General features: G+C 34.3%; 2 protein-coding genes and 3 pseudogenes across 4 annotated transcripts; 1 reads left to right on the top strand and 4 right to left on the bottom strand.

Annotated features, from left to right (window-relative positions):
- Positions 1-404: 404 nt before the first annotated feature.
- Positions 405-6,226, bottom strand: LOC137827740 (putative disease resistance protein At3g14460). Its single transcript, XM_090297820.1, is given in 4 exon segments — positions 405-3,431; positions 3,434-3,916; positions 4,038-4,583; positions 4,672-6,226. Coding segments are annotated over 4 exon segments (4,995 nt in total). The 5' UTR covers positions 6,020-6,226; the 3' UTR covers positions 405-813.
- Positions 6,227-7,707: 1,481 nt separating this feature from the next.
- Positions 7,708-8,712, bottom strand: LOC150023371 (putative disease resistance protein At3g14460; annotated as a pseudogene). The gene has a single exon (XR_016517181.1). The product of XR_016517181.1 is annotated as a putative disease resistance protein At3g14460 (transcript).
- LOC150023370 (putative disease resistance RPP13-like protein 1) lies at positions 7,898-11,760 on the bottom strand (annotated as a pseudogene). Its single transcript, XR_016517180.1, has one exon. The product of XR_016517180.1 is annotated as a putative disease resistance RPP13-like protein 1 (transcript).
- A 2,488-nt stretch (positions 11,761-14,248) lies between these two features.
- Positions 14,249-18,415, top strand: LOC137809568 (putative disease resistance RPP13-like protein 1). Its single transcript, XM_090297819.1, is given in 6 exon segments — positions 14,249-14,252; positions 14,489-14,660; positions 14,662-14,734; positions 14,736-15,554; positions 15,557-17,285; positions 18,037-18,415. Coding segments are annotated over 5 exon segments (2,736 nt in total). The 3' UTR covers positions 17,225-17,285; positions 18,037-18,415.
- Positions 18,416-20,444: 2,029 nt separating this feature from the next.
- On the bottom strand, positions 20,445-23,917 carry LOC150023369 (putative disease resistance RPP13-like protein 1; annotated as a pseudogene).
- Between the last annotated feature and the right edge of the window lie 39 nt (positions 23,918-23,956).

The raw sequence follows: 23,956 nt of genomic DNA, 5'->3' as shown, positions 1-23,956 counted from the left end.
ATATATATATATATATATTGGATTAACTTATAAACATTTAGGTGGTACACTACAAGAAAATCATGAAATAGAAACCAATTTTTAGAGACCAAAAATAATTAGTTGCAATAGTAACTAAATTAGAGATCATTTTAGAAACTAAAATAAAAATTGGTTTCTAAATTAGTTTTTATTTTAGTTTCTAAAATGATCTCTAATTTAGTTATTATTGCAACTAATTATTTTGGTCTCTAAATATTGGTTTCTATTTGATGATTGTCTTGTACTAGTATAAAAATAAAATTAATTATAGTAATAAAATTTAGATCGAAAGCAACTGTAAGTATTATATTAAGTAGTAAAGTGAATTTTAAGGGATATTATAAAATTAATTACACATTTAATAAGGTGTTGTTCCATTCTGGTTTAACTCTCTAAAATATAACACTTTATAACCATTCATTGTCAATCTTATGAGAATACTGTTTGCAGCAGATGTGAACATAATTACATATCTACAAAACAAAGAGATGGATATTGAATCATCTCCAAAGTCCAAACTACTTTTAAAATGTTGAATCACTCAGTTCCTCATTCACATATCTTTCAATCTAATTCCACAAAAACATACATTTGAATAATGCTTACAATTCTTTCAACTTCAAAACAGAATATCTATAAAACATCAAAAAGACCATAAGTTGCTAAAACAATTTATTTGAAATGCTTCAAAGATACTGGAGAGAATTAGCACCTCATGAGAATGTAGGCATGTGAATTGGTGCCATAGTAATTTCCAACCTGGGTTTCGTATTTTATGTATAGTTGTTTTTATCAACCCATAGATAGATATTTAATGTGAGCAATCTTTTCCCAGTCTTCACCTTCTTGTTTCTTGCATCGCTGATGAAGCAAAGGGCAGCCATTAATGCGGAGGTTTGAAATGGATTCTGGTAGACCCTCCTCTAGCAAGCATTGGAGTACAGGACAATATTGAATATACATTAACTGAAGAGAGGAGAGGTGACAGAGACCTTTGTAGTCCAGTTTCTTAAGATTTGGAAAATGATGTATGTATAGTTGAGTAAGGGAGACTGGGAGCAAACCTTCACCTGGAAAACACTCCACATCCACTCCTTTAATAGAAAATGATTCTATGGAAGGGTTGGTTCCCCAAACCCCCTTCTTTAGTGTGGCAACAAGTTTTGAGCAATTGAAGAGAGAGATGTGTTTTAGATTTAATGGTAGACATCCGTCAAACAACTCCACTCCTCAACAAGTATCTATCACCATTTGAGTAAGAGATGGAAGGAGGGCAGACATGCGTTTTGGCATTGATTTCAACTTCTCCAATTCTTCAATGCAAAATCTCTTTAGCTCAGGTGCAAATAATCCTTCATGGGGAAATGATTCAAATTCAGAGCATTTTTTAATTATTAGACTCTTCAAATGACCATGAGGGTGCCTCTGTGATATCATTTGTAGGTTATGACATTCTTCTAAAAAGAGGTCGCAGAGTTTTGGGAATAAGTCTAGAGGGAAGTTGGTGAGAGAGTGACAACATTGACTGATATACAAATGTTCAAGGAAATAGTAGCAATGGTTTATGAGAATATTCATGCCTGGACAAGAATCAATATGCAAGGATTTAAGAGAAGTATCAGATACGAGGAGCCCTGATGTATTAAATGAATATGTGTCCTTCTTCACACCTTCAATTTCTACTGTCCTGAGAGTCGAAGCCACAAGTTGTTCGCACCTCCAAATATATAGTTCTTTTAAATGAGGAAGGTGCTCTGGCAAGTGTCCTTTTAGTTTAGGACATTTCGCCACAGAAAGATCTTTAAGTCTTGGAAAAGCACCCGTAATGCATTGCCATTCTTCCCATTCCTTCATATCATCAAACTTCAACGTTTCCAAGGATGCAAATGCAGAAAAGCTATTCCCATAAAAATCGGTATCTATCCTCACTATCTGATGAAGGCCACCAATTTCCAAGAACTTGAGAAATGTCAAAAGACCAAGGGAAGGCAACCATTGGCAATATTTACAGTTATACAATATTAAGGACACGATATTCAATAGAAATTTTTCAGATAACCAACCTGGAAATTGTGAGCCACAATAGCCGTTGATTGACAACTGCTCCAAATGTTTAGAAGGTTGCAAATTCTCAAGTACTTCTCTTTCTTTTATTGAATCCTCATTGTTCACTTTCAAATCCCATTCTAAACTTAGCACAACAAGATGTGTTTTATTCTTCAAATCTGCTGCTAATGCATCAGAGGGATCCACAATATTTCCAAAATTTCTAATTGACAGGTCTCCATGAAGATCAAGTTCTCCTAGTTGTTGAATACTGAACTCACTACTACTTTTGCCAACCTCAAACCCTCCCCACCATACGTGAAGATTCTTCAACTGTCCTAAAAGCATTGGAGCCTTTCTTAAAGTAGTCATCATAAGTTCAAGGCGACGCAAATTTTGAAGTTCATGCAAAGTCGAGGGCAACTCCTTCAAAAAGAAACACTTGTTGAGCTTCAACACTTGCAAGTTATAGAGTGAACAAATTGAGTCGGGAAGTCTCTTTATGTTTGTGAATGAAAGGTCTAATGAACGGAGATGTATAAGATCAGCTATAGTGTCAGGCACCACTTTTATGTTATGACACTTAGCCAAAGATAAGAGTCGTAAGCACTTAAAGTTGGAGATCAACTCTTGTATTGACATCCCACAATTCTTAGATATGGACAGAAAAGTCCGTAGCCTTTTAGCATCACATAAACTCCTGTACTCATCACATTTAACAGGATTCTTTACCGTGGAAAAGTGACGGGTAGTCGTTGGTACGCTTCCTGGTCTATCAACACCCAACCTATAGCAGATTTCACCAGAAACATATTTTGCTAAATCATTCATAAGGTCGTGCATCACAAAAAATGTTTTTTTGGATCTAATTGACTGCTGAAAGAATGACCTTGAAAATAGATCATTGAAGTATTGTTCACCTACTTCTTCGGGAGACTTACTCTGCTGAGAGAATTGTAGAAAATTTTCAGCCATCCATGAGAGAATTAACTTCTTCTTGTCAAACTTATGATCTTTGGGGAATAACGCACAATAAGCAAAACATCTCTTAAGATGAGAAGGCAGATGGTAATAACTCAACAACAAAGCAGGGATGATTTTACTATTTTCTATCGGTAAGTCCCATATGTTGCTTCTCAGTACACCTTCCCACTCTGCAACAGATGACTTTGACTACAAAAGAGATCCTACTGTTTCAAGGGCCAGAGGCAGTCCTTGGCACTTTTCAACTATCTTCATTCCAATCTCCTTCAACTCAGAATTCAACTTAGAGCTATCATCTTGCACTGCATGTTTAGCAAAAACTTGCCAACTGTAATCTTCTTGTAATTGCTTTAGTTGGTGTATATTGTTTGACTTAAGGTAGAAGCAACTTTATTACTGCGTGTTGTCACAAGAATTTTACTTCCCTTATCCCCATATCTAAGAGGAGTTTCCAATGATTTCCATTGGTCTCGATCTTCATTCCAGACATCATCCAAAACCAGGAGAAACTTCCTTCCTGTCAGTTTTTCTTTCAATCGTCCCTGAACCATTTCTAGGTGTCTACTATCATTAGTTGACTTATGGATTGCCTCAAGAGTTCCTCTGGTTAGATTGAAAACATCGAACTCATCAGAAACGCAGACCCAGGCTCTGATAGCAAATTTAGCTTCTATCATTGGATTGTTGTATAAATGTTGAGCAAGTGTGGTCTTACCCATCCCACCCATACCCACAATAGAAAGTATTGACAATTGGCTACAACTCTCATTGTCCGATGTCAGCCAATTAAGGATCATTTCTTTGTCCTCATCTCTGCCATAAATAACCTCTTGAGCCACCAATGATGAGGATTCATTTCTTTTCCCTCACAAGATGTGTTTTATTCTTCAAATCCGCTGCCAATGCATCACAGGTATTCATGATATTTTCTAGATTTTTAATTGACAGCTCTTCATGAAAATCAAGTTGTCCTAATTGTTGAATACTGAACTCATTACTACTTTTACCAACCTCAAACCCACCCATCCATACTTGAAGATTCTTCAACTTTCCTAAAAGCACTGGAGCCTTTCTTAAAATAGTTTCCTCAAGTTCAAGGCAACGCAAATTTGGAAGTTCATGCAAAGTCGAGGGCAGTTCCTTCAAAAAGATATAGTAGTTGAGCTTCAACACTTGCAAGTTATAGAGTGAACATATTGAGTCCGGAAGTCTCTTTATGTAAGTATGTGAAAAGTCTAATGAACGGAGATGTATAAGATCGACAATAGTGTTAGGAACCTCTTTTATGTTACTACAATCAGATAAAGACAAGAGTCGTAAGCACTTAAAGTTAGAGATCAAGTCTTGTATTGACATCCCACAATTCCTAGATATGGGCAGAAATGTCCGTAGCCTTTTAACATCACATAAACTTCTATACTCATCACATTCAACAGGATTCTTTATCGTTGAAAAGTCACGAGTAGTCATTGGTACAGTTCCTGGTCTATCAATACCCAACCTGTAGCACATCTCACCAGAAACATATTTTGCTAAATCATTCAGAAGGTCATGCATCAAAAAACATGTTCTGTTGTACAAAATTGGCTGGTGAAAGAATGACCTTGATAATAGATCATTGTAGGAAATTTTGAGCCATCCATGAGAGAATTAAGCTCTCCTTCTCAAACTTATGGTCTTTGGGGAATAATGCACAATAAGCGAAACATCTCTTGAGATGAGAAGGAAGATGATAATAACTTAACAACAAAGCAGGGATGATTTTACTATTTTCTATCGATAAGTCCCATATGTTGCTTCTTAGTATACCTTCCCACTCCGCAACAGAGGACTTTGACTGTAATATAGATCCTACTGTTTCAAGGGCCAAAGGCAGTCCTTGGCATTTTTCAGCTATCTTCATTCCAATCTCCTTCAACTCAGAATTCAACTTAGAGCTTCCATCTTGCACTGCATGTTTAGCAAAAACTTGCATGCTGTGATCTTCTTGTAACTGCTTTAGTTGGTGTACATTGTTTGACTCTAAGGTAGAAGCAACTTTGTTACTGCGTGTTGTCACTAGAATTTTACTTCCCTTAACCCCATATTTAAGAGGAGTTTTCAATGATTTCCATTGGTTTTGATCTTCGTTCCAAAAATCATCCAGAACCAGAAGAAACTTCATTCCATTCAATTTTTCTTTCAATCGTCCCTGAACCATTTCTAGGTTTCTGCTATTATCAGTTTCCTTACGGATTGACTCAAGAATTGCTCTGGTTAACATGAAAACATCAAATTCATCAGAAACACAAACGCAGGCTTTGATAGCAAATATACCCTCTATCATTGGGTTGTTGTATACATGTTGAGCAAGTGTGGTCTTACCCATCCCGCCCATACCCACAATAGAAAGTATTGACAGTTGGTTATGATTGTTACTGTCAGATGTCAACCAATTAAGGATGATTTCTTTGTCCTCATCTCTGCCATAAATAACCTCTTCAGCCACCAATGATGAGGATTCATTTCTTTTCCCAAACACGTTATTACCCAACCTAGATCCAACACCACTAGAAATTTGGAAATCTTGAACAAGCTTTTGGTCTAAGAGAGATTCTAAATCTTCTAGGAGTTCTATGATCTTGGATTCAAAACTGCTTACCTTGCTAGCACTGCTTTGGAATTCAGCTTTCAACTGAGTTTTAGAGAATTCATAGTCTATTTGGTCCAACAGATCCTCGGCATCATACAACGCGTCTCTGACCTCATCAAGTCATTCTCTGACCAATGAATTAGTGAACTGCTTTCGTTCTGCATCATCAATCACAGCATTGATGTCCATCAGCTTCCTCTTCAACTTTTTCAACATCCTCACATCGAGCTTTGTCCCACGAAAGTAGTGGAGAAGTTGATGAGAATGGAGCTTGTCAAACAGGAGCTGGAGAACAGCACCAAAAAGAGCACCACCAAGTGTTTCAAGGACTGGCATGGTTGGAAAGAAAGTGGGAAAATGAAATAGAAGATAGGGTTGTAAAAATTGGAAGTGCAGCTTAGTTAAGTGAATGAAGGAGTGAGAAAAGTTAATGAGTGAGTCATAGTTGATTATTCCGACAGCACCAAGTGGGTTTCATAACATAATATTTTCTACCAACTTTAGTGAATGAGTCTTTTTCAAAGGCTTACTTTATGAATAAAGACACCCAAGTAAGTATCCATTTCCCATTTTCTTTTTTCTTTATTCAGAATGACTTTATGTCAGTAAAGAACTGAAAAGCAGTAGCTGTTTAATTTTAGAAAATTGTAAAATTAAATTTACAATTACAAATTTATTGAGATTAAAGTTATATATTTGCAAAACTATGAAATGTGATATCAATTTCGATGTTACATTACTGATTCAAAAGAATTTATTCTTTATTTTTATAACTATAATAAAAACATATATATTAAATTTGAATTTGTAAAAAGTTATTGTATTCGCCATTTAAAAGGTGTTTTGGTCCATGCAAAAATTGTCACCTGAGAAGGATATACTTCTATGATAGCCTCTACTCTTGAGAAAAACTCCCTACAGAGTTTGAACTGTACCTTCTGCAGGTTAGGAACCTCTGTGGTATTTTCATAATTTTATTTTGTCACACTAGGAATCTTTTAAAGATATAGTTATTGGAATTTATTAACAAACTAAAAAATATATTAGATTTCAATGTGTTTTTTAAAATAAAAGTCATGTTGACTGTTATGATAGATATATTTTGTTCCTATTTTTTAGTCAAATTATTGATCTGACAGTTTTTAGTCAAATATATTAGTCAAATTATAAACTATTGCTTCATATGTGGACATAATTATGTATCTACAAGGATCCGGATTTGTTGAGAGACAGAAATTTTTTTCACTCCATTCTACTACTTATTTTATTATTTTTACATTTTTAATTTTAATTAAAGAACTTAATTCAATGTACTATTATTATTTCTTTTATGTTTACATGTTTTTTAATTGCTGACTGTTCTCATAAGAAATAATTTAATGATGGTTTGGATCTATTTGCCACGAAATACTGAAAATTATTTTCATCGTAAGAATCTGGATCAACTCTGTTATATAATGGTGTCTTTAATAATTTTCTTTGAATCCCTGCCTCCAAAGTTAACACTCTGACGGTACAAGAATATCCAAAATCCCAGAATAACAAGTTTAGATGTTCTCATTTTAGTCTTATTTATAAATAAATTTAACCACCTTTCAATTATTTTTCTGTCTCATCAACATTTTAAAGTTCTAATCATGTTTACTTCATTATGCACTGTCTTGTTTTTGCTTGATAATTATATGAGGCTGATGTGATGAACTTTTTTATTGATGCATCCTAAAACTTGGTAGTTACATACCGAATGTTAGTGTACTGCATACATCCTTACTATTACCAATTTCTTAACTATAATATGTTCTTCAGTAGATGCTGTCATTACTGCCTATTGCATATTTTTCTAATGTTTTCCAGAATATATCAACTTTCATCCTGTGTTAAACATTATGAATATTCTATAAACACTATATTCTTATTAATTATGAATCTTAAGGTGTCCCTTTAATTACACAGCCAACAAGGTACATTTGCACTATGGTAGTGAGAATGGACAAGGGGTGGATGCTATTTGAGAATGTAAATAATTAAAGAAAGGTAAAAGATTTGAATTGATATGATATTATATTTGTACTGGATTTAACTCTCTAAAATATAACACTGTATAACCATTAATTGTCAATCTTCTGAGAATACTGTTTGCAGAAGATGTGAACAGAATTATATATCTACAAAACAAAGAGATGGATATTGAATCATCTCCAAAGTCAAAACTAATTTTAAAATGTTGAATCACCACAGCTCCTCATTCACATCTCTTTCGATCTAAATCCACAAAAACATACACTTCAATAATGCTTACAATTCTTTCAACTTCAAAACAGAATATCGATAATAAAACATTACAAAGACAAGAAGTTGATGCCTGGAAAAAGTAGCAAACTAGAGATTAAAATATTTGTACTAAATAAGATTGTATTTGAAATGCTTGAAAGATGGTGTGGAGAATTGGCAACTGATGAACACGTAAGCATGTGAGAATTGGTGTCTTAGGAATTTCCAATTTCTGCTTCGTCTTTTATGTTTACTTCTTTGCCATCAACCAGTATAGTTTTTATGTGAGCAATCTTTTCTCAGTCTTCGCCTTCTTCTTTCTCGCATCGTTGACGAAGAAAATGGCAGCCGTCGATGTGGAGTTCTGAAATTGATTCGGGCAGACCCTCCTCTGGCAAACATTGGAGTACAGGACAACTTTTAATAACCATTTTCTGAAGAGAGGAGAGGTGACAGAGACCCCTGTAGTCCAGTTTCTTAAGATTTAGACAGTCAGTTATGCATAGTTGAGTAAGAGAGAGTGGGAACAAACCTTCACTCGGAAAACACTCCACATCCTCTTCTTGAATAGACAAGTATTCTAGGGAAGGGTTGGTTCCCCAAGCCCTCTTTAGTGTGGCAACAACTTTGGAGCAATTCAAGAGACTCATGTTTTTGAGATTTGATGGCAAACATCTATCAGACAACTCCACTCCTGGACAATTCTTTATCTCCATAGAAGTAAGATATGGAAGGAGGGCTGACATGCGTTTTGGCATTGATTTCAATTTCTCTAATCCTTCAATGTAAAATCTTTCTAGCTCAGGTGCAAATAATCCTTCATTGGGAAATTATTCAAATTCAGAGCAATTTGCAATTCTTAGAAAATTCAAATGATAATGAGGTTGCGACTGTGATATCATTTGTAGGTTATCACATTCGTAAATCCAGAGGACGCAGAGTTTTGGGAATAAGTCCAGAGGGAAGTTTGTGAGAGAGTGGCAACATTGATGGATAACCAATTGTACAAGGAAATCATTGCAATGGTTTATGGGAATATTCATACCCGGACAAGAAGAAATAAACAAGGATTCAAGAGAAGTATCAGATACGAGCCCTAATATATTAAATGAAGATGTCTCCATCTTCAAACCTTCAATTTCTACCGGCCTTGGAGTCGAAGTCACAAGTTGTTCACTGTGCTCAATAGGTAGAATTCCTAAATGAGGAAGGTGCACTAGCAAGTGCCCTTTCAGTTTAGGACAATCCGCCACAGAAAGATCTTTAAGACTTGGAAAATCACCCCTAATGCATTGCCATTCTTCCCATTCCTTCATGTCATTAAACTTCAATGTTTCCAAGGATGAAAATGCAGAAGAGCTATTCCCGTAAAAATGGGCATCTATCCTCACTATCTGATCAAGGCCGTCAATTTTCAAGTTCTTGAGAGATGTCAAAAGTCCAAGGGAAGGCAACCATTGGCAATATTTACACTTACTTAAGGTTAAGGACACCATATTCAATAGAAAGTTTTCAGATAACCAACCTGGAAATTGTGTTCCACAATAGCCGGTGATTGACAATTGCTCCAAATGTCTAGAAGGTTGCAGATTCTCAAGTACTTCTCTTTCTTTTATTGAATCCTCATTGTTCACTTTCAAATGCCATTCTAAACATAGCATCACAAGATGTGTTTTATTCTTCAAATCCGTTGTTAATGCATCACAGGGATCTACAATATTTTCAAGATTTGTAATTGATAAATATCCATGAAGATCAAGTTGTCCTAGTTGTTGAATATTGAACTCATTACTACTTTTGCCAACCTCAAACCCACCCGTCCATACTTGAAGATTCTTCAAATATCCTAAAAGCACTAGAGCCTTTCTTAAATAAGTTCCCTTAAGTTCAAGGCGACGCAAATTTGGAAGTTCATTCAAATTCAAGGACAACTCCAAAAACATACAATAGTTGAGCTTCAACACTTGTAAGTTATAGAGTGAACACATTGAATCAGAAAGTTTATTTATGCAGGTAGATGAAAAGTCCAATGAACAGAGGTGTATAAGATCGGCTATAGTGTCAGGCACCTCTTTTATGTTACGACAATCAGACAAAGATAAGAGGCGTAAGAACTTAAAGTTGGTGATCAACTCTTGTATTGACATCCCACAATTCCAAGTTTTGGACATAAATGTTCGTAGCCTCTTCGCATCAAGTAAACTCTTATACTCATCACATTCAACATGATTGTTTATCGTTGAAAAGTGACGGGTAGTCGTTGGTATGCTTCCAGGCCTATCAACACCCAACCTGTAGCACGTTTCACCAGAAACATATTTTGCTAAATCATTCAGAAGGTCGTGCATCACAAAAAGTGTTTCCTTGTACCAAATTGTCTGCTGAAAGAATGACCTTGATAATAGATCATTGAAGTATTGTTCACCTACTTCTTCTGGAGACTTACCCTGCTGAGAGCATTGTAGAAAATTTTCAGCCATCCATGAGAGAATTAAATTCTCCTTGTCAAACTCATGGTCTTTGGGGAATAACGCACAATAAGCAAAACATCTCTTGAGATGAGAAGGAAGATGGTGATAACTCAACAACAAAGCGGGGATGATTTTGCTATTTTCTATCGGTAAGTCCCATATGTTGCTTCTTAGTATACCTTCCCACTCTGCAACAGATGACTTTGACTGTAATACAGATCCTACTGCTTCAAGGGCAAAAGGCGGTCCTTGGCATTTTTTAGCTATCTCCATTCCAATCTCCTTCAACTCAGAATTCAACTTAGAGTTGCCATCTTGCACTGCATGTTTAGCAAAAACTTGCCAACTGTGATCTTCTTGTAATTGCTTTAGTTGGTGTATATTGTTTGACTCCATGGTAGAAACAACTTTGTTACTACGTGTTGTCACAAGAATTTTACTTCCTTTAACCCCATATTTAAGAGGAGTTTGCAAGGATTTCCATTGTTCTCGGTCTTCATTCTAGACATCATCCAGAACTAGGAGAAACTTCCTTCCTGTCAACGATTTTTTTAATCGTCCTTGAACCATTTCTAGATTTCTGCTATCATCAGTTGTCTTATGGATTGCCTCAAGAATTGCTCTCGTTAACTTGAAAACATCAAATTCATCAGAAACACAAACCCAAGCTTTGATAGTAAATTTAGCATCTATAATTGGGTCGTTGTATACATGTTGAGCAAGTGTTGTCTTACCCATCCCACCCATACCCACCATAGAGTGTATTGAAAGCTGATTATGATTTTCATTGTCAGATATCAGCCAATTAAGAATCATTTCTTTGTCCTCATCTCTGCCATAAATAACCTCTTGAGCCACCAATGATGAGGATTCATTTCTTTTCCCGGACACGTTGTTAGCCAACCCAGATCCAACACCACTAGAAATTTGAAAATCTTGAACAAGCTTTTGGTCTAAGAGAGATTCTAGATCATCTATGAGTTCTATTATCTTGGATTCAAAAATGCTTACCTTGCTAGCACTGCTCTGGAATTGAGCTTTCAACTGAGTTTGGGAGAATTCATAGTCTATTTGCTCCAACAGATCCTCCGCATCAAATGCATCTCTGACCTCATGAAGCCATTCTTTGACCAATGAATTAGTGAACTGCTTTTGTTCTGCATCATCAATCACAGCATTGATGTCCATCAGCTTCCTCTTCAACTTTTTCAGCATCTTAACATCGAGCTTTTTCCCACGAAAGTAGTGGAGAAGTTGATGAGAATCGAGCTTGTCAAACAGGACCTGGAGAACAGCACCAAAAAGAGCACCACCAAATGTTTCAAGGAGTGGCATGGTTGGAAAGGAAGTGGGGAAATGAAAGAGAAGAAAGGGTTGTGAAAATTGAAAGTGCAGCTTAGTTAAGTGAACGAAGGAGTGAGAAAAGTTAATGAGTGAGTCATAGTTGATTATTCCGACAGCAGCATGTGTGTTTCACAGTCTTTTCTATGAACTTTAGTGAAATAGTATTTTTCAAAGGCTTACTTTATGAATAAAGACACCCAAGTAAGTATCCATTTCTCATTTTCTTTTTTCTTTATTCAGAATGACTTTATGTCTGTAAAGGACTGATGGCCAATAAAGCAGTAGCTGTTTAATTTTAGAAAATTGTAAAATTAAATTTACAATTACAAATTTATAGAGATTAAAGTTATATATTTGCACTTGTTAATGTTCACCTTGCACGTTCCTTCTGTTTCTTAATTTTGCTTTTACTTAATATAACCAAATCAGAGCAATAAATCGAGTAAACACATATATAGGCTAATAAATTGGGTAAGGAAGCTCATTATCAGATAGGCTAATAAATCGAAGTTGGAGCATACATTTGATTTGATGGGAAAATCATCTAGGAGTTCTATCATCTTATTTTTTTATTTACGCCAGCGGGTCAATCCGGTTTGCATTGACTCCGATTTGCATTGACTCCGAGTTATGCGGATTAAAGCAGTTTAGTGGGCTAGAGTAGTGAGTTCGCCCCACACTTTTTGGTAGTGGGGCACGGGTTACCGTTTGGCTCATCCCGCATTGTCACCTCTATTTCCATCTAGTCTATTGTTAAATTTTTTTATTAATAGGTATAAATTCTAAGTATCGCTTTTATTAGATTTTTTTATAAATGGATTTTGGTCTAGTCCCTCTATTTTATTGTATTTTCTTTCTTTTTTTTTACTTTTTTAATAATAATTTTTTCATGTGGTGGTAAATGATTTCTGATACTTGAGGTGTGAACCTAGCTAAAATATCAAGTTTCATAGTGATGTTTAATATGATAGATTTTATTTTAAGAAAAATAAAAAACTAATTTATATTTTTTAGTTTTACACTAAAAATATAATTTTTTTAAAACAAAGCATAAATGAGATATAAGATGTGTGGGTGAGGAATGACTCGTTTAGTCATAATCGTTCTAGACAATGATTTATTTAGATTCTTTGGATAAATTATTTAAAAAATAAAAGTAAATTAAAGTTAAAATTAATTTAAATTATAAATTAAAATTAAATTACATACGCCATTTTAAAAAATATCATATGAAAAATTGAAGTTACTATACTTCTCCCTAATTAAATTTATAAGAAATACATATTAGTAAACATATAAATTATGTTTCATATTTTTCATAAATAATTTATATTATAGTAGAAACTTATCTTTAATTATTAATAATTTCATAAAATTTAATTTAAAATAAAAATAGAAATACAAAATTAGAGATTTTTCCTCATATAACATTATTTTTACTTCATCTAACACCATTTTATTTTTATTTTTCTATCTAACGCTCTTTTGTTTTTATTTTTTTTATCTAGTACCGTTTCAAAAGTAAAAATATAAATAAAAAAAATTAATAATTTTAATTTTGGATGCATTATGACTTCTACTAGTTAAAAAAATATCGTTTTAAATAATTTCTTTGGAAGTTATTATTTTTAGTATTTTCTTTTTAAAAAAATCCTAAAAACGTAAGAGACTCTTCTTAAAAAGAAATTAATAAATTAAAAAAATTAATAATTTTAATTTTAAATGTATTAAAAAATAAATATATTGATCGTAAAAGAATTGATAATGTTTAATTTTAATTTTTGATTATACTGATGATAGAATACATCCTCCCAGGATTGATAATAATTCTTGGGAGAAATAGTGACTGTGCCTGGGTATGGCCAACAAGATCCAATCACATATGGCACAACACTTGACCAAATAGTTAAAGTTTCCAAAGTATAAGGTAACGTGGGGTATTTTTATTTTAATTTTAATTTTTTTATGAAAATTATTAATAATCAAACATAATATTCTATTATACTAAAAATTATTTATGAAAAATATGAAACATAATTTATATGCTTATAATATTTATTTGTTATAAATGTAATTAAGGAGAGGTATAGTAACTTCGAATTTTCCTATAGCATTTTTTTTAAAATGACGTAAGTAATTTAATTCTACAATTTTCAAAAATTAAACAACTAATGCTTTATTAGCCATAAGTCCTTTATTGACATAAAGTGATTCTTAATAAAGTACCCCTAATGCTAAAAGAAAGAAGAAAATGATGAATGCATCGATTTAACAGTCATGTAAGATGTAATTAGTGCGTTGGTGTCTTTATTCATAAAGTAAAGCCACCTAAATAAACTAATAAAGTGTTAAGAGAAAACAACTGAATCTCATCGTTGCTGGGCTGATGAGGTTATCTATGGCAGAGATGAGGATAAAGAAAATATCCTTCATTTGCTGACATCTGACGATAATACTTTCTATTGTTGGTATGAGAGGGATGGGTAAGACCACACTTGCTCAATATTTATACAATAATCCAATGATAGAGGATAAATTTGTTGTCAAAGCCTGCTGCGTTTATGATGAATTCGATGTTTTTAACCTAACCAGAGCAATTCTTGAGACAATCCATAAGTCAACTGATGATAGCAGAAACCTAGAAATGGTTCAGGGACGATTGAAAGAATCGTTGACTGGAAGGAAGCTTCTCCTCGTTCTGGATGATGTCTGGAATGAGACCGAGACCAATGGAAATCATTGCAAACTCCTGTTAAATATGGGGCTAAGGGAAGTAAAATTCTTGTCACAACACGCAGTAACAAAGTTGCTTCTACCTTGGACTCAAACAACATACACCAACTAAAGCAATTACAAAAAGATCACAGTTGGCAAGTTTTTGTTAGACATAGTGCAAGATGACAACTCTAAGTTGAATTCTGAGTTAAAGGAGATTGGCATGAATATAGTTGAAAAATGCCAAGGACTTGCCTCTGGCCCTTCAAACAGTAGGATCTTTTTTAGAGTCAACGCCATTTGTTGCAGAGTGGGAAGGTGTACGGAGAAGCAACATATGGGACTTACCAATAGAAAATAGTAAAATCATCCCCGCTTTGTTGTTGAGTTATTACCATCTTTCTTCTCATCTCAAAAGATGTTTCGCTTATTGTGCATTATTCCTTAAAGACCATAATTTTGATAAGGAGATCTTAATTCTCTTATGGATGGCTCAAAATTTTCTACAATGCTCTCAACAGAGTAAGTCTCTAGAACAAATAGGTGAACAATACTTCAATGATCTATTATCAAGGTCATTCTTTCAACAGTCAATTAGGTGTGAAACAATTTTTGTCATGCACGACCTTTTCAATGATTTAGCAAAGTATGTTTCTGGTGAAACGTGTTTTAGGTTGGGAGTTGATAAAGCAGAAGGACAAAAAGTACCGAAGACAACCCGTTACTTTTCAACTACAACGGAACCTACTAAGTATCATGAGTATAGCAGTTTATGTGAAGCTAAAGAGCTACGAACATTTATAACTATTGGGGACTATGGGAATTCAATACATGAGTTGATCTCCAACTTTAAGTTCTTCCGACTCTTATCTTTGTCTGGTTGTTGGAACATAAAAGAGGTACTTGACGTTATAGTCGATCTTATACATCTGTGTTCATTAGACCTTTCATTCACAAACACATAGAGACTTCCTAACTCAATATGTTCACACTACAACTTGCAAGTGTTGAAGCTGAACAATTGTCCCAATTTGAAGGAGTTGCTCTCTACTGCATGAGCTTTAGGGTTTAGGGTTTGTGCCGCCTTGAACTTATGGTAACTTCTTTAAGAAAGGCTCATGTTCTTTTAGGAAAGTTGAAGAATCTTCAAGTATGGATTAGTAAGTTTGAGGTTGGCAAAAGTAGTAGTGAATTCAGTGTTCAACAATTAGGAGATCTTGATCTTCACGGAAAGTTGTCAATTCAAAATCTTCAAACTATCGTGAATCCCAGTGATGCATTGACAGCTGATTTGAAGAATAAAATACATCTTGTGGGGTTAGATTTAAAATGGAATTTGAAGCCGAACAATGATGAATCAGTAAAAGAAAGAGAAGTACTAGAGAATCTGCAACCTTCCAACCATTTGGAGCATTTGTCAATCAGTGACTATAGTGGTACACAATTTCCACGTTGGTTATCTGATAAATTTTTGTTAAATGTGGTGTCCTTAAACTTGTATAACTGTAAACATTGCAAATGGTTGCCTTCCCTTGGATATTTTACATTTCTCAAGCAATTGAAAATTGACGGCCTTGATGAGATAGTGAGGATAGATGTAGATTTTTACGGAAATAGTTCTTCTGCATTTGCATCCTTGGAAACATTGAGCTTTCATGGTATGAAGAAATTGGAAGAATGGCAATGCATGAGGGGTGCTTTTCCAAAGCTTCAAGATCTTACTGTGACGGATTGTCCCAAACTAAAAGGGCACTTGCCAGAGCACCTTCCTCATTTAAAGAATGTAATAATTAAGGGGTGCAAACAACTTGGTGCTTCGGCTCCCAGGGCGGTAGAAATTGAAGGTGTGAAGATGGAAACATCTTCATTTTATATGATAGGGCACCTCCAATTGGATACTCCTCTTGAATCCTTGAGTATTTTTTCTTGTCCGACTGTGAATATTCCCATAAACCATTGTTACCATTTCCTTGTAGAATTAGAATTAAGTGAATGTTGTGACTCTCTCACGAACTTCCCCTTACACTTATTCCCCAAACTCTCAAACCTTTGTTTATCCAGGTGTCGTAACTTACAGACGATATCGCAGGGGCACCCTCATAGTCATTTGAAGTGTTTGAGAATTAATGTTTGCTCTGAATTTGAATCATTTTCCCATGAAGGATTATTTGCGCCTCAACTAGGGATCTTTCATATTGAAGGATTGTTGAAATTGAAATCAATGCCTAAACACATGTCTGCCCTCCTTCCATCTCTTCATTGTCTGTATATAAAGGATTGTCCAGGAGTGGAGTTGTCTGACGAATGTTTGCCATCAAATCTAAAAGAAGTGCATCTCTTGAATTGCTCCAAACTTGTTATCTCAATAAAGAAGGGGGTTTGGGGAACCAACCCTTCCCTAAAATCCTTGTTTATTGAAAAAGTGGATGTGGAGTGTTTTCCGGATGAAGGTTTGCTCCCTGTCTCTCTCACTGCTCTATACATAAAAGATTGTCCAAATCTTAAGAAACTGGACTACATGTATCTCTGTCACCTCTCCTGTCTTGAGAGATTGTTTATTCTTAATTGTCCAATACTCCAATGCTTGCCAAAGGAGGGTTTGCCCGAATCTACTTCAGAACTTCACATTTTTGACTGTCTGTTGCTCAAAGAACGGTGTAAGAAAGAAGAAGGCGAAGACTGGGAAATGATTGCTCACATTAAACATATATGGGTTGATGGTAAGATAGTAAAGATGTAAGACAAAGCACAAATTGGAAATTACCAATGCACCAATTCTCATATGCCTACATTTTCATCAGGTGCCAATTCTACACACTATCTTTCAAGCATTTCGAATACAATTTTATTTACTTCAAATATTTTAATCTGTGGTTGACCACTTTCTTCACGCATCAACTTCTGCTATTTTTTATTTCTTATTATCCATATTCTGTTTTGAAGTTGAAAGATATTTTAGGATCTACTGATTTATTTGTAGGTAATACTGTATGTAAATAATCCAGCCATTGTTGAGGCATTGTGAAGCAGTGAATATTCTCACTTTGTAGGCGTCACCAATCTTAGTTTTCCAAATCCTAAGAACTGCAATCTTCGTTTCCCAAACCAATCCATTGTTATATTTTTCAAACAGAGCAACTGCTACCTTTTCATCCATAGCAAAACTGGTACTGGATCTAAAATGATGGAAAGTAGGAGTCAGTATGGAAAAAAGATAAACATAAGGATATGAAATTCTATTGAATGCAAAATTGCTAAATGTTCATTGATAGCATTAATTCTTTTATACCTTAAGTGCTTCTCCATGTTCATTTGAATTTTTTTAAAAGGAGATAGTTACAGTTCCTGCTTTGTTTTGTTGTCATATTTTGTGCTACATTTCATCTTGTTTTGCTTTGCTGTTCATATTCATGCAATACATGTTTGCTATATGTATTATTAAACATGATAATGTGATGAAATCTCAGAAAAGTAAAATAAGATTTTGGAGTTTAATTCTGAAGTTTCATTCAGCACTACTTATTTAATGTTGTTTGTTTCAATCTTCTGCAGCAAATATAAAATGGCTGGGACACTTGGGTGCTTAAAGTGAAGGATATTTGTTTTTCATGTTCTGAGTTGCATTCTCTTATGATGAACAAATTCAGTTCCTCTGTCTTCATGCTCATCTTCTAAGCAAGATAAACCAAAGGCTTCTACTACTGTTCAATCTTCTGTGTGGACCCAAAGTTCCAAAGGATATCATAGGGAACCCTTCACTTGTATATCACTAGTTTTCATCACCATATCTTAGTGGTTATATTTTGTTGTAATGTGTACCTCAATTAGAATCATCAGTTTTCACTTTCTTAAGTGTAATGTACGGATTGTTCAACTTTGTAATTGATTGCAATGACCATTACTGTCGGAAACTTAAAAGCCTTGTGATCTATTGTTTGCTTCTAAGTTTTCGGAAGCATACGAAGCATCACCTCTTTCTGTGTTTAACAATAAAAATAAGTTACACTAATTTAACATGATAAGTTTGTAAGAATTGATTGTTTAGATAACATGATAAAGATGTTCTGTTGTGGTCTATAGCACAAATACCGAGATGGACACGGATACGACACGAACGGACACAAAAATACGTATAATCTCTAAAATGTAGGATACGGAGATACGGATCTATATATTATATAATTATGAATTATATAAATTAACAATAAAAATTTATATGCACAAGTATGTTCTAGATTGTTTTTCAAGACTGATTCAAAAGGATTTTTTTTCTTATTTTTATAATCATAATAAAATTTATGCAATAAGTTTAAGTTTTTAGAAAATTAATATATTTTTCTTTTTTAAAATTGTGTTAGAACTGTGCTAAAATTGTCAGAAATTCAATAAATATTTTTTTGAATTAGACACTTCACAGATACGTGTCCTATAAATGTCATACGAGTGTCGGTGTCCGATACAAGTATTCGACACCGACACGTCATTTAAGAGGAGTGTCTGAGATTGTGGTCATGCATGAACGTCCGAACATGAAACATATTAGAGCTACTTAGAGAGTTGAAAACATATATGCTCAAATCCTTCACTCTCCAAAACCATATCTATTTATTATTAGTCCACGTTTACTTTAACCCATTTCAATATTTCAGTTTTCTCAATTCATTGTAAATTAATTTAATTTAAAATAGTAAAAATAATATATAAAATATCAAATATTGTATCTATAAGTTATTATTATGTAGTTAATAGTAATACAGGGAGAACATTTTTAGTTGTTTTTACTTTAATAAGACGTTTTTCAAAGATTTTTCTTAACCTTTTTATCTCTTTCCATTTAACACTCCCAGTATTTTTAGTTTTAACAATAATTTCTATGTTTTAAAATTTATAAAGAAGTTGTATAATAATATAAGTTATTTATCATAAATCTAAAACATAATTGACATATTGAAAATATTTATTTATTATAAGTTTTAGTAATAATATATTATACTTTTAAAATTATATATTTTTGTAAATTGGGTTGTGCATATATTCATGAGCTATGTAGCAAAGATACGAATATGGACACTGGCACGATACGGATATGGACACAGAGATATGTATAATCTCTAAAATGTAGGACACGAAGACACAGATCTATATATTATATAATTTTGAATTATATAAATTGAAAATAAATATTTATGTGCAAAAGTATGTTTGAGATTATTTTGGGAGCATGAAGATATTTTTTATGACGGGTTCAAAAGAATTTGTTCCTTATTTTTATAATCATAATAAAAATTTATACAATAAATTTGAGTTTTTATAAAATTATTGTATTTATACCTTTTAAAATTGTGTTAGAACCGTGCTAGAATTTTCAAAAATCCAACAAATATTTTTTGAATTGAACACTTCACTTATAAGTGTCCTACGAGTGTCGACACCGATACGTGTGTTCGATACGGATACGTCATTTAAGAGAAGTGTCTGAGCCTCATAGTTCATGAGTTTTATTCACCATTTTCTCAGTGCACTGGTTGGTTTTTTTTAGTCTTTGAAATTAAAGATTCTAATTAAGAAATTTAAGAAAATAATTATTGTGAAAAAACATTATATATTATTTTATGTTTGGGCCTAAGCGTCTTTTTCTTTTTGTACCGCTTTGCTCTTTGGGCCGCTTGTTCTGGCCCATCTTTCTCTTTTATGCTGCTGCTTTTTATATATCCTTAGTTTTTCTCTTTTACTTCTTCTCTCTCGTTTCTACTTTCTTTCTCCGTTTATCTCTTCGTTTCAGAAAAAATTTCATTTTCTGATTGGATTCTGTGTCCTAGTCATTGTCAGAGATTAATCAAGTAGGAGAGTTATGGGAAGGTGAGTATTATGGTAATGCGAGTAATCATGTAGAACGTTTGCATCATAGTATAAATGTTTTATGTTATTCTCAGGAAATAAATCTGATGAGATGAGGTTAATAATCAACAAGATTTGTATGTGTACAAAACTTGTAATAATTGATCAAGCTGGGAAAGGCTTTCTCTGTTTTCTTGTAGGTATGGAGCGTGGAAAACAGGGGAAGCAAGCATCACAAGTAACAATACCGTTACAGGGGTGGAAGTAGAAACAAAGAGATGGATATTGAATCATCTCCAAAGTCCAAACTTCTTTTAAAATGTTGAATCACCACAGCTCCTCAGTCACACCTCTTTCAATCTAATTCCACAAAAACATACACTTCAATAATGTTTACAATTCTTTCAACTTCAAAAACAGAATATCGATAATAAGTCACTAAAAAGAGGAGAACTTGGTGCGTGAAGAGAGTGGTGAACTAGATTAAAATATCTGCACTAAATAAGATTGTATTTGAAATGCTTAAAAGATAGTGTGGAGAATTGGCACATGATGAAAATGTAGGCATGTGAGAATTGGTGCCGTAGTAATTTCCAACTTGGGCTTCGGCTTTTATGTATACTTGTTTTTATCAACCCATAGATCTTTAATGTGAGAAATCTTTTTCCAGTCTTCGCCTTCTTGTTTCTTGCATCGCTGATGAAGCAAAGGGCAATCTTCAATGCGGAGTTCTGAAATTGATTCGGGCAGACCCTCCTCTGGAAAGCATTGGAGTACAGGACAATTTCGAATAAACATTGTTTGAAGAGAGGAGAGGTGACAGAGACCCCTGTAGTCCAGTTTGTTTAAATTTGGACAATCATTTATGCGTAGCTCAGTAAGAGAGAGTGGGAGCAAACCTTCATCCGGAAAACACTCCACATCAACTTTTCCAATAAACAGGGATTCTAGGGAAGGGTTGGTTCCCCAAACCCCCTTATTTAGTGAGGCAACAAGTTTGAAGCAATTCAAGAGAGAGATGTATTTTAGATTTAATGGCAGACATTCTTCAGACAACTCTACTCCTGGACAATTATTTATCTCTAGATAATTAAGAGATGAAAGGAGGGCAGACATGCGTTTAGGCATTGATTTCAATTTCTCCATTTCTTCAATATACAATGTCTCTAACTGAGGTGCAAATAATCCTTCAATGGGAAATGATTCAAATTGACAACATTTTTTAATTGTCAGCATATTCAAATGATCATGACGGTGCCCCTGTGATATCATCTGTAGGTTATGACATTCGTTTAAAGAAAGGACACAGAGTTTTGGGAATAAGTCTAGAGGGAAGTTCATGAGAGCGTGGCAACATTGATTGATAACCAATTTCACAAGGAAATCATAACAATGATTTATGGGAATATTCATGCTCGAACAAGAAGAAATATACAAGGATTCAAGAAGAGTATCAGATACGAGGAACCCTGATATATTAAATGAAGATGTGTCCTTCTTTACACCTTCAATTTCTATCGCGGGAGTTGAAGCCACAAGTTGTTCGCACCTATAAATAGATAGTTCTTTTAAACGAGGAAGGTGCTCTGGCAAGTGCCCTTTCAGTTTAGGACAACCCGCCACAGAAAGTTGTTTAAGACTTGGAAAAGCACCCGTAATGCATTGCCATTCTTCCCATTCCTTCATATCATTAAAACTCAATGTTTCTAAGGATGCAAATGCAGAAGAGCTATTCCCGTAAAAATCAACATCTATCCTCACTATCTTATCAAGGCCGTAAATTTCCAAGTGCTTGAGAAATGTGAAAAGTCCAAGGGAAGGCAACCATTGGCAATATTTACAGTTATACAATTTTAAGAACACAATATTCAATAGAAATTTTTCAGATAACCAACCTGGAAATTGTGTGCCACAATAGCCGATGATTGACAACTGCTCCAAATGTCTAGAAGGTTGCAAATTCTCAAGTACTTCCCTTTCTTTTATTGAATCCTCATTGTTTACTTTCAAATTCCATTTTAAACGTAGCGCCACAAGATGTGTTTTATTCTTCAAATCCGCTACATATGCCTCCCAGGGATCCACAATATTTTCAAGATTTGTAATTGAAAGCTTTCCATGAAGATCAAGTTTTCCTAATTGTTGAATACTGAACTCACTACTACTTTTGCCAACCTCAAACCCACCCATCCATACTTGAAGCTTCTTCAACTTTCCTAAAAGCACTGGAGCCTTTCTTAAATAAGTTCCTATAAGTTCATATATTTGGAAGTTCATGCAAAGTCAAGGGCAGCTCCTTCAAAAAGATACAAATGTTGAGCTTCAACACTTGCAAGTTATAGAGTGAACATATTGAGTCCGGAAGTCTCTTTATGTGGCAATGTGAAAGTTCTAATGAACGGAGATGTATAAGATCAGATATAGTGTCAGGCACCTCTTTTATGTTACGACAATCAAACAATGATAAGAGTCGTAAGCACTTAAAGTTGGAGATCAAGTCTTGTATTGACATCCCACAAGTCCTAGATATGGACATAAATGTTCGTAGCCTTTTAGCATCACATAAACCCCTATACTCATCACATTCAACATGATTCTTTATCGCTGAAAAGTGACGGGTAGTCATTGGTACAGTTCCTGGTCTATCAATACCCAACCTGTAGCACATCTCACCAGAAACATATTTTGCTAAATCATTCAGAAGGTCATGCATCACAAAAAATGTTTTGTTGTTTATCATGTCTTGTGTAACTGATTGTTGAAAGAATGACCTTGATAATAAATCATTGAAGTACTGTTCACCTACTTCTTCTGGAGACTTACTATGTTGAGAGCATTGTAGAAAATTTTCAGCCATCCACGAGAGAATTAAATTCTCCTTGTCAAACTCATGGTCTTTAGGGAATAACGCACAATAAGTAAAACATCTCTTGAGATGAGAAGGAAGATGGTAATAACTCAACAACAAAGCGGGGATGATTTTACTATTTTCTATCGGTAACTCCCATATGTTGCTTCTTAGTACACCTTCCCACTCTGCAACAGATGACTTTGACTGTAAAAGAGATCCTACTGTTTCAAGGGCCAGAGGCAGTCCTTGGCACTTTTCAAGTATCTTCATGCCAATATCCTTTAACTCAGAATTCAACTTAGAGTTATCATCTTGGACTGCATGTTTAACAAAAACTTGCCAACTGTGATCTTCTTGTAATTGCTTTAGTTGGTGTATACTGTTTGACTCCAAGGTAGAAGCAACTTTGTTACTGCGTGTTGTGACAAGAATTTTACTCCCCTTAGCCGCATATTTAAGAGGAGTTTGCAATGATTTCCATTGGTCTCGGTCTTCGTTCCAGACATCATCCAAAACTAAAAGAAACTTCCGTCCTGTCAATGATTCTTTCAATCTTCCTTGAACCATTTCTAAGTTTCTGCTATCATCACTTGACTTATGGATTGCCTCAAAAAATGCTCTGGTTAACTTGAAAACATCAAATTCATCAGAAACGCAGACCCAGGCTTTGATAGCAAATTTAGCCTCTATCATTGGGTGGTTGTATACATGTTGAGCAAGTGTGGTCTTACCCATCCCGCCCATACCCACAATAGAGTGTATTGAAAGCTGATTATGATTTCC

This window comes from Phaseolus vulgaris, chromosome 11 (genome assembly GCF_051622355.1).
Source record: "Phaseolus vulgaris cultivar YP4 chromosome 11, ASM5162235v1, whole genome shotgun sequence".
NCBI classification, from domain to species: Eukaryota; Viridiplantae; Streptophyta; class Magnoliopsida; order Fabales; family Fabaceae; genus Phaseolus; species Phaseolus vulgaris.
The sequence above is the reverse complement of the archived record's forward strand: the minus strand, read 5'-3'. Positions and strand labels throughout refer to the sequence as shown.